Source organism: Anomaloglossus baeobatrachus, chromosome 5, assembly GCF_048569485.1.
Source record: "Anomaloglossus baeobatrachus isolate aAnoBae1 chromosome 5, aAnoBae1.hap1, whole genome shotgun sequence".
In the NCBI taxonomy this organism is placed as follows: domain Eukaryota; kingdom Metazoa; phylum Chordata; class Amphibia; order Anura; family Aromobatidae; genus Anomaloglossus; species Anomaloglossus baeobatrachus.
In genome coordinates, this window is record NC_134357.1 from 21,794,065 (window position 1) to 21,812,157 (window position 18,093).

General features: G+C 48.2%; 1 protein-coding gene across 1 annotated transcript in view; it reads right to left on the minus strand.

Moving 5' to 3' along the window:
- Positions 1-9,248: 9,248 nt before the first annotated feature.
- Positions 9,249-18,093, minus strand: part of LOC142313210 (putative DBH-like monooxygenase protein 2) — a 79,152-nt gene continuing 70,307 nt past the window's right edge. Inside the window, exons 12-13 of the mRNA XM_075352192.1 lie at positions 11,095-11,213; positions 9,249-9,256 (exon numbers count right to left, since the gene is read on the minus strand). Coding sequence (XP_075208307.1) covers positions 9,249-9,256; positions 11,095-11,213 — 127 coding nt within the window. The remainder of the gene's footprint in view (positions 9,257-11,094; positions 11,214-18,093) is intronic.

Sequence of the window (18,093 nt, forward strand, 5' to 3'; positions counted from 1 at the left end):
CGGGCCCCGGGATCACCAACCCCTACCCACGGAGGGGCAACACAACACCTGGCTGCTCCGCATCACCATCCCTGGGATCCCCGTATTGAGCAGCGGTGGTGAAATCACCACAACCGTGGGTGGCGTCACGGACAATAAACAATCCCCTCACCCAAACACCCCCTTTCACTCACGGGCGAGGAGTGCCGCTCGAGAAACCCCCGGGATCCGGCCCACAGCTCGAGCCACCACTGAGCAGCGGCGGGCGCCGGACCCGAGCAGAAGGGGTGAGCGCGGTGTGCCGACACCCTCCTCCCCGCCCGCGACAACTTGGCGTCACGAACAGGATCTTACCGCTCTGCCGTCAGGTAGAGGTGCGCCTTGTTACCGCCGGAGGTATCCGGCAGGAAAATTTCAGAAGTCGCCATCTTTGGCGCGAAAAGTTCCCGCTCGAGCGTCTTCTCGAGTAGTAGAGGCGCGAAGGCCAAAACCCCGCCCCGAGAAAGGAGGGGCCGGAAAGAGCTAAGGGGGACGCGATGGTGGCTGGACGCATGTAGCTGCAGCTATAGAAGCAGGGACGCCAGGACTCTGCAGCAATACTGAGTTCCTGGAAAGCACGACTGCCGAGATGTCTGCCCCACCTAGTTCTGCAGAGACTACCGAGCGGGTGTCTGGAACAGCGGCATGGCTGAGGGCCCGGGCGGCGGGGATCTGCCGTCACTACCAGAGTCGGATCGGCGGGCTGATGGAGCAGTGGGCCGCGGAGGTGGAGGCCCTAGTTGCTGTGGCGCGAGTGTATGGAGTGGAGGCCGTGATGGAAGAGCTGGAGAATGACCCACGCCCCTGTGTCCCCGAGGGACTGGTCGCTGCGGCTGAGGGACCCGGTCTGCCCCTGGCTCCTGTGTTACCTCCGTCCTACTCGCTCGCGCGCTGCACCGCACCTGGCCCGTCGGACGTGCACCCCTCTGTGACTGCGGCAGGGGCAGAAGATAGCGACTCCGGTCCTGACACTGAGCCTGTGTCGGAAGAAGAGGAGGGGGTCGTTGCCCTGCCTGGCATGGAGGCCACCTATGTCCCCCGAACCGGGAACAACGGGTATCAGGCGGCCCTTCCACGCCGTGCTTGCTATGCACTGGAGGGGCTGGTGCCTGTGTCCTTCCACCCCGAGCCGGGTGAGGAGGACGAAAATGCCCAGTAGTGCCAGCGGATGCCCGCTGCACCGTCCCCGTTGGGACCACCAGTTTGTTTGGTTGAAAAGTTTGAAAGTTCTGCCAATGATGGAAATGATCCGAAGTTCACCTGATTTGCCTTGTGATTGAACCGGCTGGAGCCGGCACCGTTGTCCCCGTGGGGACCGTTTAAAAAGTTGTTTTTGTATGGGAACTATCCATGGACAAGCCCGTGAACTTGCAGGGCAACCACAGACGTTAGTGGCTTGTAAATATGTTGTTTACCGTTACCGTTTTCCGCAGGCCGCCTCCGGAGAGGCAGGTTGGAGGGAGGGCCCTGAGCAGAGCAGGCTAGGGCCCAGCCACCAAAGGAACCGGTGGCTACCCTCTGGAGGGCAAGGACAGATCCCGCTCGGGTACCGTGTGCTGGACTGTGGGTCAAGGGGTGCTGCCTGGGCTTTAGGGGCAGCATCAGGGCCAGGTTACTTGGGTGGGAGAGAGCAGAAACCGTAACCGCAAACCGTTTGCAACGTTAAAGTAAATGTGCCTCCCGTTAGGGGAAGAGTTATTAAAAATGTATTTTTGTTGAATTACCATGTTATCTTTTGCAGAAAAATAAAACCGGTGTTGGACGGCAGCCCGCGGACGGTCTGCGTTTTGCTAAGGGGGAATGTGTCACACCCTACATCCCAGTTAGGAACACCAAAGCTGAACCAAAAATCCTTGTTGCCTTCCTCCAGAGGCTGATGATTCACACCAAGGGGTGGGCCAGGCGGTTGGCTCCACCCACCGAGGAGTTCACAGCTCTGGAGGCGGGAAGAACCAGGCAGATAGTGAGGAGAGAGAGAGTGAGGAGGAAGTGGAAGGAGTGGAGGAGTAGCCTAGACAGGGCTAAAGTAAACAGCTAAGTAAAAGGAAAGAAAGGAAAGTAGTAAAGGAGGAAAGCAAGAGTGGTGACAGAGAGAAAAGCCTGAAGTAGTCCGGCTGTGTGCAGGACAGGTCAGCAGGGTCAGCAACGGCGGTGACTGTCTGGAGGGGGACCGTTTGGAAGTTCCTGGAAGGACCCCGTAGGCTGTGTGCCCGGTGGTCTGGAGCAGTGTTCCGAAGGACAGTCAGCACCAGGGCGGGGGCCTCTCGGACCCCGGCAAGGCTGGGAGTCGCCAAATTTGCCGAGTCCGTCAGTGAAGGGGACGTGGATCCCCCAACAGCCAGGTCCCGATTGAAGGCAACGGCCCAACCTGTACAGCAGAGACACCGCCACCGCCAGGGCATCAGTTTCTGGGGGCCAGCGCCTGCGGGCAAAGTGTAGAGCTCCTTCGGCCCAGCTTGAAGCCGAGGAGCGGGTTACCGGTGGGGACCCATCGCAACCAACAAGTACACAGAGGTGCAGGGAAAAGGGACATCACCGTCACCTACTGGGAGAGCAATCGCAGCCGTCCGTGGGACCGTCTTACCAGCCGTTTGGTTTACCGTACAAACTGTGTCAACGTCTCAGGCTGAGTGGGTGCCACGGTGCCGCAAGGCACAGCGCTGCCCCCGCGTCCCCGCGCCCACCAGGCCCTGCACCTCCCAAGCCATCACCGGGCCCCGGGATCACCAACCCCTACCCACGGAGGGGCAACACAACACCTGGCTGCTCCGCATCACCATCCCCGGGATCCCCGTATTGAGCAGCGGTAGTGAAATCACCACAACCGTGGGTGGCGTCACGGACAATAAACAATCCCCTCACCCAAACACCCCCTTTCACTCACGGGTGAGGAGTGCCGCTCGAGAAACCCCCGGGATCCGGCCCACAGCTCGAGCCACCACTGAGCAGCGGCGGCCGCCGGACCCGAGCAGAAGGGGTGAGCGCGGTGTGCCGACACCCTCCTCCCCGCCCGCGACATCACCAATACATGGGATTTGGGATAATTTAAAGGGGTTGTCCACACAGGGCTCGCGTGACATCGCAACCTTCCAAGAGCACGGAGAACGCGAGTCCTGACACTACTGGAATGGTGCTAGAAGGTGAGTATAGGACATTTTACTTGGTGGAAACATGTAGCATCAGAAAGGGTTGTCCTAGTAGTGGACTAATGATCACTGAAGGATAGACCACTGAAAGTCTCAAAGTCAGGGCTCTGGAACCCCCTTCCTTGTAGAGGTGCTGTGGCTTAAACTCTGCTCTATTTATTGTCTATGGGGCTGCCAAGTGCTGCACTTAGCTATTTATTTCAGTCCCAAAGACAATAAATGGAGCTGAGGCCGAGTATGAGCAGCCCTGCAAAGCCCCATTCTCAGGCTTCTAGAGCCACCATCTTGGAATCACTGATGCTCCCAGGACTCCCAAAATTATCCCTTTGTAAACAAATAAAAGTGCCCTTCACCCCCCTGAAGATGTCGTGACTCCTGTAATGTCTTATATCACTGCTTTTCCAATATATGATGCAATGGTTCACAATATTATTATGATCTGCAGAAACATACACTGACAAGCAAAAGGGTAACAATGTTTTGAGCTTTTGACTTTCAGGCTCCATATCTCACCATCCACTACAAATCTGAGCGTGAGACGACCTTCATTTTATAGAAAATCACCTTGGCTATCTCATACATAACTGTGGCTCGTAGCTCTTAAGCATATGATTAGTTATGCAGATTCTTGTCATGTCACTGCATTACCAATTTTTTTTTGCTTCTAAAAATCTAAATTTAAATTTTATTATTTTGTTAGTATTTTGTAAATCCTCCTTTGATTTTCATCACTGCCTGAATCATTCTTTGCTCTGGATCAGATTCTGTAGCATATCTCCAACGAAATCTGCTCTCAGGTCTCTTCTCCACGTTCCCAGTGTTGGCGTATACTGATCAGGTCTCTTCTCCACATTCCCAGTGTTGGTGTATACAGGTCAGGTCTCTTCTCCACGTTCCCAGTGTTGGTGTATACTGGTCAGGTCTCTTCTCCACGTTCCCAGTGTTGGTGTATACTGGTCAGGTCTCTTCTCCACGTTCCCAGTGTTGGTGTATACTGGTCAGGTCTCTTCTCCATGTTTCCAGTGTTGGTGTATACTGGTCAGGTCTCTTCTCCATGTTCCCAGGGTTGGTGTATACTGGTCAGGTCTCTTCTCCACGTTCCCAGTGTTGGTGTATACTGGTCAGGTCTCTTCTCCATGTTCCCAGTGTTGGTGTATACTGGCCAGGTCTCTTCTCCACGTTCCCAGTGTTGGTGTATACTGGTCAGGTCTCTTCTCCATGTTCCCAGGGTTGGTGTATACTGGTCAGGTCTCTTCTCCACGTTCCCAGTGTTGGTTTATACTGGTCAGGTCTCTTCTCCACGTTCCCAGTGTTGGTGTATACTGGTCAGGTCTCTTCTCCACGTTCCCAGTGTTTGTGTATACTGGTCAGGTATCTTCTCCACGTCCCCAGTGTTGGTGTATACTGGTCAGGTCTCTTCTCCACGTTCCCAGTGTTGGTGTATACTGGTCAGGTCTTTTCTACACGTTCCCAGTGTTTGTGTATACTGGTCAGGTCTCTTCTCCACGTTCCCAGTGTTGGTGTATACTGGTCAGGTCTCTTCTCCACGTTCCCAGTGTTGGTGTATACTGGTCAGGTCTCTTCTCCACGTTCCCAGTGTTTGTGTATACTGGTCAGGTCTCTTCTCCACGTTCCCAGTGTTGGTGTATACTGGTCAGGTCTCTTCTCCATGTTTCCAGTGTTGGTGTATACTGGTCAGGTCTCTTCTCAACATTCCCAATGTTGGTGTATACTGGTCAGGTCTCTTCTACACGCTCCCAGTGTTGGTGTATACTGGTCAGGTCTCTTCTCCACGTTCCCAGTGTTAGTGTATACTGGTCAGGTCTCTTCTCCACGTTCCCAGTGTTGGTGTATACTGGTCAGGTCTCTTCTCCACGTTCCCAGTGTTGGTGTATACCGGCCAGGTCTCTTCTTCACATTCCCAGTGTTGGTGTATACTGGTCAGGTCTCTTCTCCACGTTCCCAGTGTTGGTGTATACTGGTCACTCTCTTAGGTATATATACAGCTTTTTCTTCACCTCTACCCACAAGTGTTGGATTGGGTTGAGGTCTGGGGACTGTGAAGACAATGTAGCTCCTCTACTTCATTGTCATTGACCCATTTCTTCTCCAGTCACGCCGTATGCTTCTGGTTGTTGTCCTGCTGGAACACTATGTCGTCCTTTTCATTCCCATAGTACTCGAGTGTATGAAGTATCTCATCTTGTAGGATATTCACATATAGCTTAGTACTGAGACCACCAACAATCCTGGTCAAGTATCCAACACCTTTGGCTGTGAAACCCCCCCATATCATCAGACTTCCTCCATCCAACTTGACAGTTCCTTCAATTTCTTGACCCGTTAGCCCCTTTTTCCTTGTTTCTTCCAGACCCCTTTGCACCCACCAAAGCGGTCTATTGCCTTTCATCTCATTGCTCCAAATCTCCCGTGACAATCTTCTACTATTGATTTTTCGTATTTTTTTTTAAAACTCGACCCCGCGCTCCTTATGATGATATTGCAGTTGAAACTTCTTCACCTTTTTTCAGGCCACCATTCCAGACTTGTGTAACGTCATCGCACGGTGTTTGTGTAACACCCCACGGGACAAAGGGTTAACCTTACTCATCTACGGGCTGGTGTCTCAGGTCTTGAGAGGTGATGAGTGGCTCTGCACAGCTTTGTGGCCCTGAGTTGTACAGTAATGAGGAGGAGATGGGATAGAGGATGGGAGCTGGATGATAGGGGTTGTTGTCGTGACGCCACCTGTGGTATGTGGTCAGGTATTTAGCCACCGTTGCAGGGGTCCTGGGGCCGGTGTTAATGCAGCTGAGGTGTTGTCACTCCCCACAGGTGGAGCAGGCCCCAGGACGACAATGGGGATGGCAGTCCCTGGGAGCGCCGAAGCACGGGGCGACGGCGTCGGTACTCAGAGTCTTAGTCAGCAGCTGCGGTTCCAGGTTTCTTTACTTACTGATTGGATGCTGTACCCCAGATACTGGTCTCCGCCATCATGGGCCCCAGTAAATCCCAGACAAATTGAAGCTACCACCGGTGTTTGAAAGAGAGAGAGTGTCCTTTCTGAAGGGTGTCCCCGTTAGAAGTGAGGAACCCGGGCTGAGCTGCCGCTCTAAGCCTCGGGCCCCGTAAAGAAGAAGAGTCTCAAGTGGTCTGTGTTGCCAGAACTGTGGTCCCGACTTGACTGAAGCTTGTGAAATGGTTGTGCCTACCTCTACCCCAAGTTGTATCTGCCCCCCAGGTGGTTGTCCTAGCGATTGGAAAGTCCCATGTCTCGTGATCGCCACACCCCATCTGCCCCAAGCCAACTCCCCGGGAGAAAGCACCTAACTGTATGTAAGATGAAATGTGACAACACCGATGGTTATCCCACTCCTCACCTGAGATGAGTAGCGCACCTTAACTGAGGCACAGTACCCTGTGGCTACCGGAGCTTCAGGGGCACCACACTTGCATGGACGTCTGTGATCTCACTATTGTGAAGCATACGAGCCGCCTCCACTGCCGGGTTTGCCGCCTCAGAACTGATAGACCTTGTGATGAGCGACTTGTTGACTCCAATATTTTGGATGTCACCTCTTGGCTTTTGAATGGATGGACGGACTTCATTTTACATTCCTCCACCTGTCATGGCCTCACATGATGCAGTTTGGCAATTTTCTTGGCCAAGAGACCGCTATCGATGATCTGGATGATGCTGTTTCTATTTTCTTGGGAAATCTTCTTCATGGCGGCTCCTCGATTCGAACCAGTGACATTCACTTCGGAATCAACTTAATAACTCACTGAGCTATTAGTGAGTGTGAGAACAGGTTGTAATTTTTAGTATACAGGTAGAAAAAGATTTTTCTACCACCAGGAGCAAAACATCTTGAGTTGAAGGATGGTTTGGTGCCATTTTTGTGTAAATTCATTCGAAGACTTGTAATAAAGCCAAGGAAAGCAGTTGTTCTGTATGGAAATTTAATGCACCTTCTTGTATAGATGCCCATTTCAGATAATGGGAAATTTCAGTCACACAACACGAGTTTTGCTCAAAACCTTAAATTATATTTTTATAGGGTAAGATTTCCGATAATCACAAAACTATAGCTATGCCTGGCTTCATACATACATAGACCAATATTACACTTCCGTTCAATAACAGGGCATTGTCATCTTTCCTCTATATCATAAACCAGTCATCTCCCACCAGTGTCCCTCAGCTCCAGCAATTATACCCTGATGACTGATGAGTCAAAGGTTGGAGAAACTGCAGTAAGAGAAGCATCTAGAAGTCCATCAAAAGTCCCATAGCCCATATTGTCTCTTTTCTTCTCCACACAGGTGACTTTAGATCCCAGATTTAAGAAACAGGAAATTATATGTAACTTCTTTAAGGAATTCTTTGAAGTTTGTAGATAGTTGGACTCCTACTTCGTTGTCCATCCCTTTTTCTAGGTCTCAGATGAATCGTCTTCACAATGGTAAGGAGGAGGTAGAGAGATGGGCGGTAATGAAACTGTCTCATTTACTCTAGTCCCCTGTCGAAGAAAAAAAAACAAAACAGAAATTTTAGGCTCATTGATACTAATAGTATCCAACACGACATCTCTGGTAAGGAAAAAGCACAAGAGTGAAAAAATTCTGCAAAAATATTTAACACCAGAACAACATAACAAAATTAATGCATGGCCAACTAATGCACGGGATTAGTGGTCAATATGTGGAGAAGATGAATGGTCAACCTGTGGACAGGATTAATTGGCAATACATGGAGAAGATGAACGGTCAATCCGTGAACAGAATTAATGGTCTATACGTGGAGAAGATGAAAGGTCAACCAGTGGACAGGATTGATGGTAAATACGTGGAGAAGATGAATAGTCAACCAGTGGACAGGATTAATGGTCAATACATGGAGAAGATGAACGGTCAATCCATGAACAGAATTAATGGTCAATATGTGGAGATAATGAATGGTCAACATGTGAACGGGATTAATAGTCAAAACGTGGAGAAGATGAAAGGTCAACCAGCAAAAAGGATTAATGGTCAATACATGGAGAACATGAATGGTCAGCCTATGAACAGGATTAATAGTAAATACGTGGAGAAGATGAATGGTCAACTAGTGGACAGGATTAATGGTAAATACATGGAGAAGATAAACGGTCAATCCGTGAACAGTTTCAATGGTCAATACGTGGAGAAGATGAAAGGTCAACCAGTGGAGAGGATTAATGGTAAATATGAGGAGAATATGAATGGTGAACCAATGGAAAGGATTAATGGTCACTACATGGAGAAGATGAATGGTCAACCAGTGGAAAGGATTAACAGTCAATATGTGGAGAAGATGAATGGTCAACCTGTGAATGGGATTAATGGTCAAAACGTGGAGAAGATGAAAGGTCAACCAGTGGACAGGATTAATGGTCAATATGTGGAAAAGATGAATGGTCAAGAACTGGCAAGGATTAATGGTCAATACATGGAGAAGATAAATGGTCAACCAGTGGACAGGATTAATAGTCATTACATGGAGAAGATGAATGGTCAACCAGTAGACAGGATTAATGGTAAATATGAGTAGAATATGAATGGTCAACCAATGAAAAGGATTAATAGTCAATACGTGGAGAAGATTAATGGTCAACCAGTGAAAAGGATTAATGGTTAATAAGAGGAGAAGATGAATGGTCAACCAGTGGAAAGGATTAATGGTCAATACGTGGAGAAAATGAATGGTCAACCTGTGAACAGGATTAATGGTCAAAACGTGGAGAAGATGAAAGGTCAACCAGCAGAAAGGATTAATGGTCAATACATGCAGAAGATGAATGGTCAACCAGTGAACAGGATTAATGGTAAATACGTGAAGATGAATGAATGGTCAATTAGTGGACAGGATTAATGGTAAATACATGGAGAAGATGAAAGGTCAACCAGTGGACAGGATTAATGGTCAATAAGTGGAGAAGATGAATGGTCAACTTGTGAACAGGATTAATCGTCAATACGTGGAGAAAATGAATGGTCAACCAGTGAACAGGATTAATGGTCAATATATGAAAAAGATGAATGATCAACCACTGGCAAGGATTAATGGTCTATACATGCAGAAGATAAATTGTCAACCAGTGGACAGGATTAAAAGTCATTACATGGAGAATATGAATGGTCAACCACAGGCAAGGATTAATGGACAATATGTGGAGAAGATAAATGGTCAACCAGTGGACAGGATTAAGTCATTACATGGAAAAAATGAATGGTCAACCATTGGAAAGGATTAATGTTCAATACATGGAGAAGGATTAATGATCAATATGTGGAGAAGATGATTGGTCAAGCAGTGGACAGGATTAATGGTACATACGTGGAGAAGATGAATGGTCAACCAGTGGACAGGATTAATGGTCAATATGTGGAAAAGATGAATGGTCAAGAACTGGCAAGGATTAATGGTCAATACATGGAGAAGATAAATGGTCAACCAGTGGACAGGATTAATAGTCATTACATGGAGAAGATGAATGGTCAACTAGTAGACAGGATTAATGGTTAATACAAAGAGAAGATAAATGGTCAACCAGTGGAGAGGATTAATGGTCAATAAGAGGTGAAGATGAATGGTCAACCAGTAAACAGGATTAATGGCCTTCCCCACCCCTCTCCAAAAATAAAAACATTATACTTGCCTTGCCCTTCACCTATCCTGGTGCTCAGGGGCGGACATATCATTGGTGCAACCCAATGCAGCCACACAGGGGTCCAAGAGGTTAGGGGTCCATTATTACCTCTAAACCAGGTGTTATTGTGCATTTTGATGAGTTATTGGACTGAAAAGGTCCCATGTACCATTATTGCACAGTGGCCCTCTTCTGCCTGTGTCTGCCAGTGCTGGTACTACAGCAACCTGTCTGGTCCTCCACCGGTTCACTTCCTTCCTTTGTTTGCAGTTTTCTCTTAAGTCTTTTGTTTGCACTTGTTGAGACCAACACTCAGTAGACCTCTTATGGAGTCATGACATGCATTGACACGCCAAGTCAAGGAGTCACTTGAAGTCTAGTCAGCTTTGGAGGCACCTTTCGCCTGAAGACAAAGAAGAAAACTGAACCCCTGAAGCCGTAAGGAGGAAGTGAGCCAGGAATAAAGTGAGGTGAGTATACATTTTTTATTTTTTTTAACCCCTTTCTTGCTCTAAAAAGATTTATGCAAATAGAATTGCAAAAAGATCTGGTCTTGGGGATCTAAATTTTTGGGTAAAAATTTAAACAAATTCGAATTGCATCAAATCCATTCACTCATCTCTATCCTCCATCATATAAAATGATTATTTGTTCTGATATCATCCGAAAAGAATGACTCCAATCCTGACATTCTCCTCCTTTCTCAACCATCAATCAAGACTTCTCTTGTGCTTCCCTTCTACTTGGGAACTTCCTTTCTTGGTTTTATTGAGTTGTTCTCCAACTTATAGACCTCACTTTCCTCTTTCGGCAAGAATATAAACTAGTCTAAAGGGTTTCCCAACTGTAAACCTCCATCGTCTTCCACTACCAGTGGAATGAAGAAGAGATGACGTCAGCCCACCGATCCGGAATGGAGTGGCCAGGCAGATTCTGGTGAGACTGGTTTGGTGGCACTAAGCAAGAGAATGTATTTTACATTGCCAAGGAAGAAAAGTGATTGAAGGAAGGAAATGAGGGTTGAATATAGCTGTAAACGCAATATATATTTAGGTCTTCTTTTTAGGGGGGAGGGCAACATACTGAATCAGGGGGAAGTGAAATAATTAGACAATGATTGATCACTGATCTGAGTTTATAAGGTTGCCCAGGCTGGAGGACTTGCAGATTAGTCCCATCTAACCTGGACAAATGGTGAAGACTCTGAGAAGTCAGGAGATTGTGTGTGAACCAGATGGAAGAAGCAGATACTTTACCAACCTCCCAATTTTCAGCCATTGCCAGATGAGTCACTTCCATGACGGCCTTCTGGGCTTTCTCCTTGCTTTCATCATCCCATTCAAAACCATAAATGTTTATGACTGCATCCATTATGCTGGAAAACACAACGCCAAGATGTAGAAGGGAAATGTCATTGTACAGCTATCATAATACACAGGAACTTTCAGGACTGTTCTTAAAGCACAGTAATCACCAGGATTTTCCTATATAACCTAAAGCCGGTGCTATACTGGCACTATCAGGCTGATTCTATACATACAGTGCTATACTGGCACTATCAGGCTGATTCTATACATACAGTGCTATACTGGCGCTATCAGGCTGATTCTATACATACAGTGCTACACTGGCACTATCAGGCTGATTCTATACATACAGTGCTATACTGGCACTATCAGGCTGATTCTATACATACAGTGCTATACTGGCACTATCAGGCTGATTCTATACATACAGTGCTATACTGGCACTAGCAGGCTGAGTCTATACATACAGCGCTATACTGGCACTATCAGGCTGAGTCTATACATACAGCGCTATACTGGCACTATCAGGCTGAGTGTATACATACAGCGCTATACTGGCACTATCAGGCTGAGTCTATACATACAGTGCTATACTGGCACTATCAGGCTGAGTCTATACATACAGTGCTATACTGGCACTATCAGGCTGATTCTATACATACAGTGCTATACTGGCACTATCAGGCTGATTCTGATAGTGCCTGATAGTGCCAGTATAGCACTGTATGTATAGAATCAGCCTGATAGCGCCAGTATAGCACTGTATGCATAGAATCAGCCCGATAGTGCCAGTATAGCACTGTATGTATAGAATCAGCCTGATAGTGCCAGTATAGCACTGTATGTATAGAATCAGCCTGATAGTGCCAGTATAGCACTGTATGTATAGAATCAGCCTGATAGCGCCAGTATAGCACTGTATGCATAGAATCAGCCTGATAGTGCCGGTATAGCACTGTATGTATAGAATCAGCCTGATAGTGCCAGTATAGCACTGTATGTATATAATCAGCCTGATAGTGCCAGTATAGCACTGTATGTATAGAATCAGCCTGATAGTGCCAGTATAGCACTGTATGTATAGAATCAGCATGATAGCGCCAGTATAGCACTGTATGCATAAAATCAGCCTGATAGTGCCAGTATAGCACTGTATGTATAGAATCAGCCTGATAGTGCCAGTATAGCACTGTATGTATAGAATCAGCCTGATAGTGCCAGTATAGCACTGTATGTATAGAATCAGCCTGATAGTGCCTATATAGCACTGTATGTATAGAATCAGCCTGATAGTGCCAGTATAGCACTGTATGTATAGAATCAGGCTGATAGTGCCAGTATAGCACTGTATGTATAGAATCAGCCTGATAGCGCCAGTATAGCACTGTATGTATAGAATCAGCCTGATAGCGCCAGTATAGCACTGTATGCATAGAATCAGCCTGATAGTGCCGGTATAGCACTGTATGTATAGAATCAGCCTGATAGTGCCAGTATAGCACTGTATGTATATAATCAGCCTGATAGTGCCAGTATAGCACTGTATGTATAGAATCAGCCTGATAGTGCCAGTATAGCACTGTATGTATAGAATCAGCATGATAGCGCCAGTATAGCACTGTATGCATAAAATCAGCCTGATAGTGCCAGTATAGCACTGTATGTATAGAATCAGCCTGATAGTGCCAGTATAGCACTGTATGTATAGAATCAGCCTGATAGTGCCAGTATAGCACTGTATGTAAAGAATCAGCCTGATAGTGCCTATATAGCACTGTATGTATAGAATCAGCCTGATAGTGCCAGTATAGCACTGTATGTATAGAATCAGGCTGATAGTGCCAGTATAGCACTGTATGTATAGAATCAGCCTGATAGTGCCAGTATAGCACTGTATGTATAGAATCAGCCTGATAGTGCCAGTATAGCACTGTATGTATAGAATCAGCCTGATAGTGCCAGTATAGTACTGTATGTATAGAATCAGCCTGATAGTGCCAGTATAGCATTGTATGTATAGAATCAGCCTGATAGTGCCAGTATAGCACTGTATGTATAGAATCAGCCTGATAGTGCCAGTATAGCACTGTATGTATAGAATCAGCCTGATAGTGCCAGTATAGCACTGTATGTATAGAATCAGCCTGATAGTGCCAGTATAGTACTGTATGTATAGAATCAGCCTGATAGTGCCAGTATAGCACTGTATGTATAGAATCAGCCTGATAGTGCCAGTATAGCACTGTATGTATAGAATCAGCCTGATAGTGCCAGTATAGTACTGTATGTATAGAATCAGCCTGATAGTGCCAGTATAGCATTGTATGTATAGAATCAGCCTGATAGCGCCAGTATAGCACTGTATGTATAGAATCAGCCTGATAGCGCCAGTATAGCACTGGCTTTAGGTTATATAGGAAAATCCTGGTGATTGTTGCGCTTTAAGACTTCTCAAGACTCCTCCCAGTGAGGCAGATCACTGCTGTCTGCTGAAATGATCAATGCTGCCGTTCTGCTTATGTCCTGTGTTAATACTTGCGTTATAATTCTGGGCAGCATTAACAATTTTGCTGCTTGTTATAAGAAACAGTCAGTAAACATGTTGTCAGATATACTCTTAAATATCCCGGCTGTACATACAGATGCTGGAGAAGCCAAAAATGATGGCGATTCCAGTTCTTAAAGGGGTTGTCTCCTGTATTTAAGACAAAACGGCTTAAAATAATATTTACAAATCTACTTGTCCACAGCTGTTCCTCTCCTAGAGCTGCCCATATCTCATGCGGACTGTTCTGGAGAGGACCACTGCAGCCAACCAGTACATCACCACTGTGGCCAGTGATAGTGTGGCGCCCCTGAGGGTCCAGTCGTCACAGAGGTACTGCACCTCAGCCAGAGGTGTGGTATCCCATTCCCAGGTAAGGAGGAGGCCACAGTTCGTTACACAGACACACACTCTTAATTTAGCGACACTCCATCAGGCCATGGTTAGGGCGAGTTGCACCTTGGGGAGAGCACAGTCCTGAAGCCAGCTTGTAGGTGGGGTTAGTTAGTGGGAGGACACTGTAGGTGGAGAGAGAGAGGAGAAGGGAGTAGACGTGGAGGATAAAGGTCCTGGGGTCCGGAGCTGGAGCGACTCATCCCAGGACCAGGAAAGAAGGAGTCTTAGAGCCACAGGAAGTTAGTGATCCACCCGTGGGCTCACATCCACGGCCGACATACTGGTGTGGAGGGACTTGGCTGCAATGGGGAACCGGTCCCTAGACTAGTGGAGAACAACCAGGCTCAGCTAGTAAACCGGAGGCTGAGGTTACTTTAAGTACTGAAGCCACCACAGCACATAACCCGCTGAAAAGGTGACCACATAGGACCAAGGGATAGAATAGAAAAGCCACCTGACAGGGTCAGCGGACACCGGCTCAGGGCACTGTGTGTGAGGCGTGGGGCAGGCGGGAGAGGCCAGCACAGGAAGACGACCAAGGAAGGAACACAGAAGGGTGTACCGGGTTGTGCCTCCGAACTATCCGGTGATTGACTGGATTCCATCATAGCAGGACTCAGCACACCAAGGGCAGCATTTGACCGGTCGTGATAACCTGGAACTGCCAACTGTGAGTAAAGAACTTGTGACTGCATCTCTGTGTCACCCAGTTATTTACTGCGCCATCGGTCCTGCACCCCAACGCTAAATACCAACATCATAGGCTACAACTATAACCACCTCACCTGCCCTGGGGCTAAGTTCTACCCGTGTAGAGCTGAACCAACTCTACTGCATCACCACCAACTCCAGGGGAACTGAATTTCAGCGGCGGCCCATATCTGGCCGCATACCACGGGCAGCGTTGTGACGCCCTGGCCTATCAGGTCATCACAGGGTATTGTGCAATCTGCCCTTCTGCACAGTATCCACCCTCCTTGGTTACGGATCCTGGTCCTTTGGTGTTGCTAACAGCTTGGCCAATCAAAAATCCTAGTAACACTTCCCACTTTAACCTACCAGACACACCATTGGGGGGCCTTAAGGGAATAGGGCCGCCCACATGGGGGGTTGGTGAGAAAAAGTGAGGAAAGTGACAGTTGCATTGAGGAGTTGGAATTGAGCAGTGGAGAGTTAAAGGAGAGGAGGTGGAGTGGTGGCTCTCGTGAGGAGAGGCAACGGAGAAGAGCTCCTGGATACTAGGTGGCAGACGTTGGTCTGGGCCTGGAATGAGATGGAACCCGGTCGCAGGGGACAGTATCAAGGGGCACAGACTGCCGAGGAGAGCGGATGGCGGCCTTGAGCTATCAAAGGGCAGGGGCCAGGGCACGACGGGGTACGTGGACCCTAGGCCGGAAAGTAGCTTCACGTATTCTGGTAATTTACCCAACGGGGGTGAAGACTTCAAGTGTCATCCCCAACCCGCTCCAAAATCGGGGTACTAGCACACCGATGGGATAGGATTTTCCCAATACAGTCCAAAGAAGTCCTAGACGTGAACCCTGAGAGCAAGCTCACTCCGTTAGCCATATGGGTGAGCGGGACCCGAAGAGTTTTATACCCACGGGTCCAACAGAGACAAAGGTGCCATGGACAGGGCGACAGGCCAACAGCAACACCAAGGGCATGGACCCAAGCATGCTCCCTACAAGGTGCAGTGGTGCTCAGAATTCTGGTTTACAAGCTGTGGGTATTGTTATTCCTGAGTAAGTACACTAACTACCCCTGCTCCTACCCCAGCGGCACCCATTCACCAACCATCCGACGGGCCCCGGGACACCATCCCCCTACCCACAGAGGGGTTAAACATCAGGCTGCCACACAACATCGTCACCGGGCTCCCCAACGGCAGCGGTGGTCCCTCACCTTACCACGCACCGTGGGTGGCGTCACAAACTTTACAATATCCCCCTGTACATAGCCCCCATTAATTCGAGTGTGCCACGCGACCCCTTGGGTCCGGAGATCCCCCTCGAGCCATCGCGGATCCGGATCTGAGCAGCAGCCCGGCTGCTGGCGTGGGGCGGCACACAAGTGTGGCGCCCTGGCCTATCAGGTCGTCACAAGGGTGCCGTGCAATCTGCCCTTCTGCATGGCACCTGCTCCTCCTTGGTTACGGGTCATGTCCCTTTGGTGTTGCTAAGAACAGGTATACACAAATCCTGAGGAACACTCTGCACCACACCCACCAAACACCCATTGGGCGGCCTGAGGGGAATAGGGCCACCCAGATGGAGGGATGATAGAAGGCGGGCCAGAGGTGTCAGAGGTAGAGAGAGAGTTCTGAGTGAGCCGTGACAGGACAAGGTCACGCTGCGGAGCTGGGCTCCTATACCCGTCCCAGGTGCCAAACGTTGGTCTCGCCTGGAAGGAGCTGGAACCCCGGTCGCAGGGGGTAGTGACAGGGGGCACGGTACTGCTACGGAGGACTGTTATGATCCGGAACCATGGAAGATCACCATAAATCATTGGCAAAAAGGTGACAAGAGCATTGGCAACTAATCTGGCCGCCATCCCCTTACTAACCATCAACACTAGAAGTAGCTGAGGGGTGAACTAACATCCTATGCACCGCAAACTCAGCCGGAAAACTAGCTATCCTAAAGAAAGGAAAGATAAATAACTCTCTGGCTCAGAAATAGGCCAAAAAGGTATAGCTAGCCCCCCACATTCAAAGACTGCGGTGATATAGGAAAACACAATACACAGATAGATGATATTATTAGCAAAAGGCGAGGCCCTACTGACTAAATAAGACAGGATAGGAAAGGGGCTGATGGTGGCCAGAGAAAAACCCTAAAAAAATCCAAATTCCTGATAGTACAAAAAGCCCTCAGATCGCTAGATCTGAACTCCGTCCTATACCAGGCGCTCTTGTCATACCAATGAACAGAAAGCAGGAATCATTACAAATTCAAGAAGCAACAAACACATGGATATATAGGAGCAATACACCAAACATAGCTGCAGGGAGCTTCCCAGCTAAGCAACTGAGAGGGAAGATTCCTGTATGCAAATAAACTGACAATAACCACAGTAAATGACAAACCCAGATAAGAGCAAAAAGAACAAAACAACATAAGAAAGAACCAAACACTTAGCTGGGGTAGATGTGGCCTGGAGCAGGATGAGCAGGCTGGTGAACAAAGAACAAATGACATCCGGCCCAGCCTGCCAGCAGACCAGGGTTTAAATAGACAGAGAGTTAGCAATGGACACACCCATTGCTCAACACACCTGGTCTGTGTCCAAACCATTTCTGGCCACAAGAGGGAGCCTCACAGCAGCAAAAGCATAACTGACATTCACAACAGTACCCCCCCCTTGAGGAAGGGTCACCGAACCCTCACCAACGCCACCGGGTCGCTCAGGATGAGCATGATGGAAGGCGCGAACCAACCTGTCCACATGAATGTCAGAAGCCACAACCCAAGAGTTATCCTCCTGCCCATAACCCTTCCATTTCACAAGGTACTGAAACCTCCGCCTACTGCGACGGGAATCCAGAATTTTTTCAACCTCATACTCCAGATCCCCTTGTACCAAAACAGGGTCAGGAGGCACTGCTGTAGGAACTGTTGGATCCACATGTCTCTTCAACAAGGACTTATGGAAGACATTGTGAATCTTGAATGACGCAGGCAGAGCCAAACGAAAAGATACAGGGTTGATAATCTCCGAAATCTTATAAGGGCCAATAAATCTGGGCTTAAGTTTAGGAGACGGAACTCTCATAGGAATATTTTTAGAGGACAACCACACCATGTCCCCCACTTTAAACCGGGGACCAACAGTCCGACGCCGGTTGGCAAACTTTTGGGCAGTTTCTTGGGACTGAAACAATTTATCCACTACCTGCCCCCAAATCTGCTGCATTCTGTTTACCACAGAATCCACCCTCGGACAGTCAGACGCCTCAAGCTAACCCGAGAGGAACCTGGGGTGATACCCAAAATTGTAGAAAAATG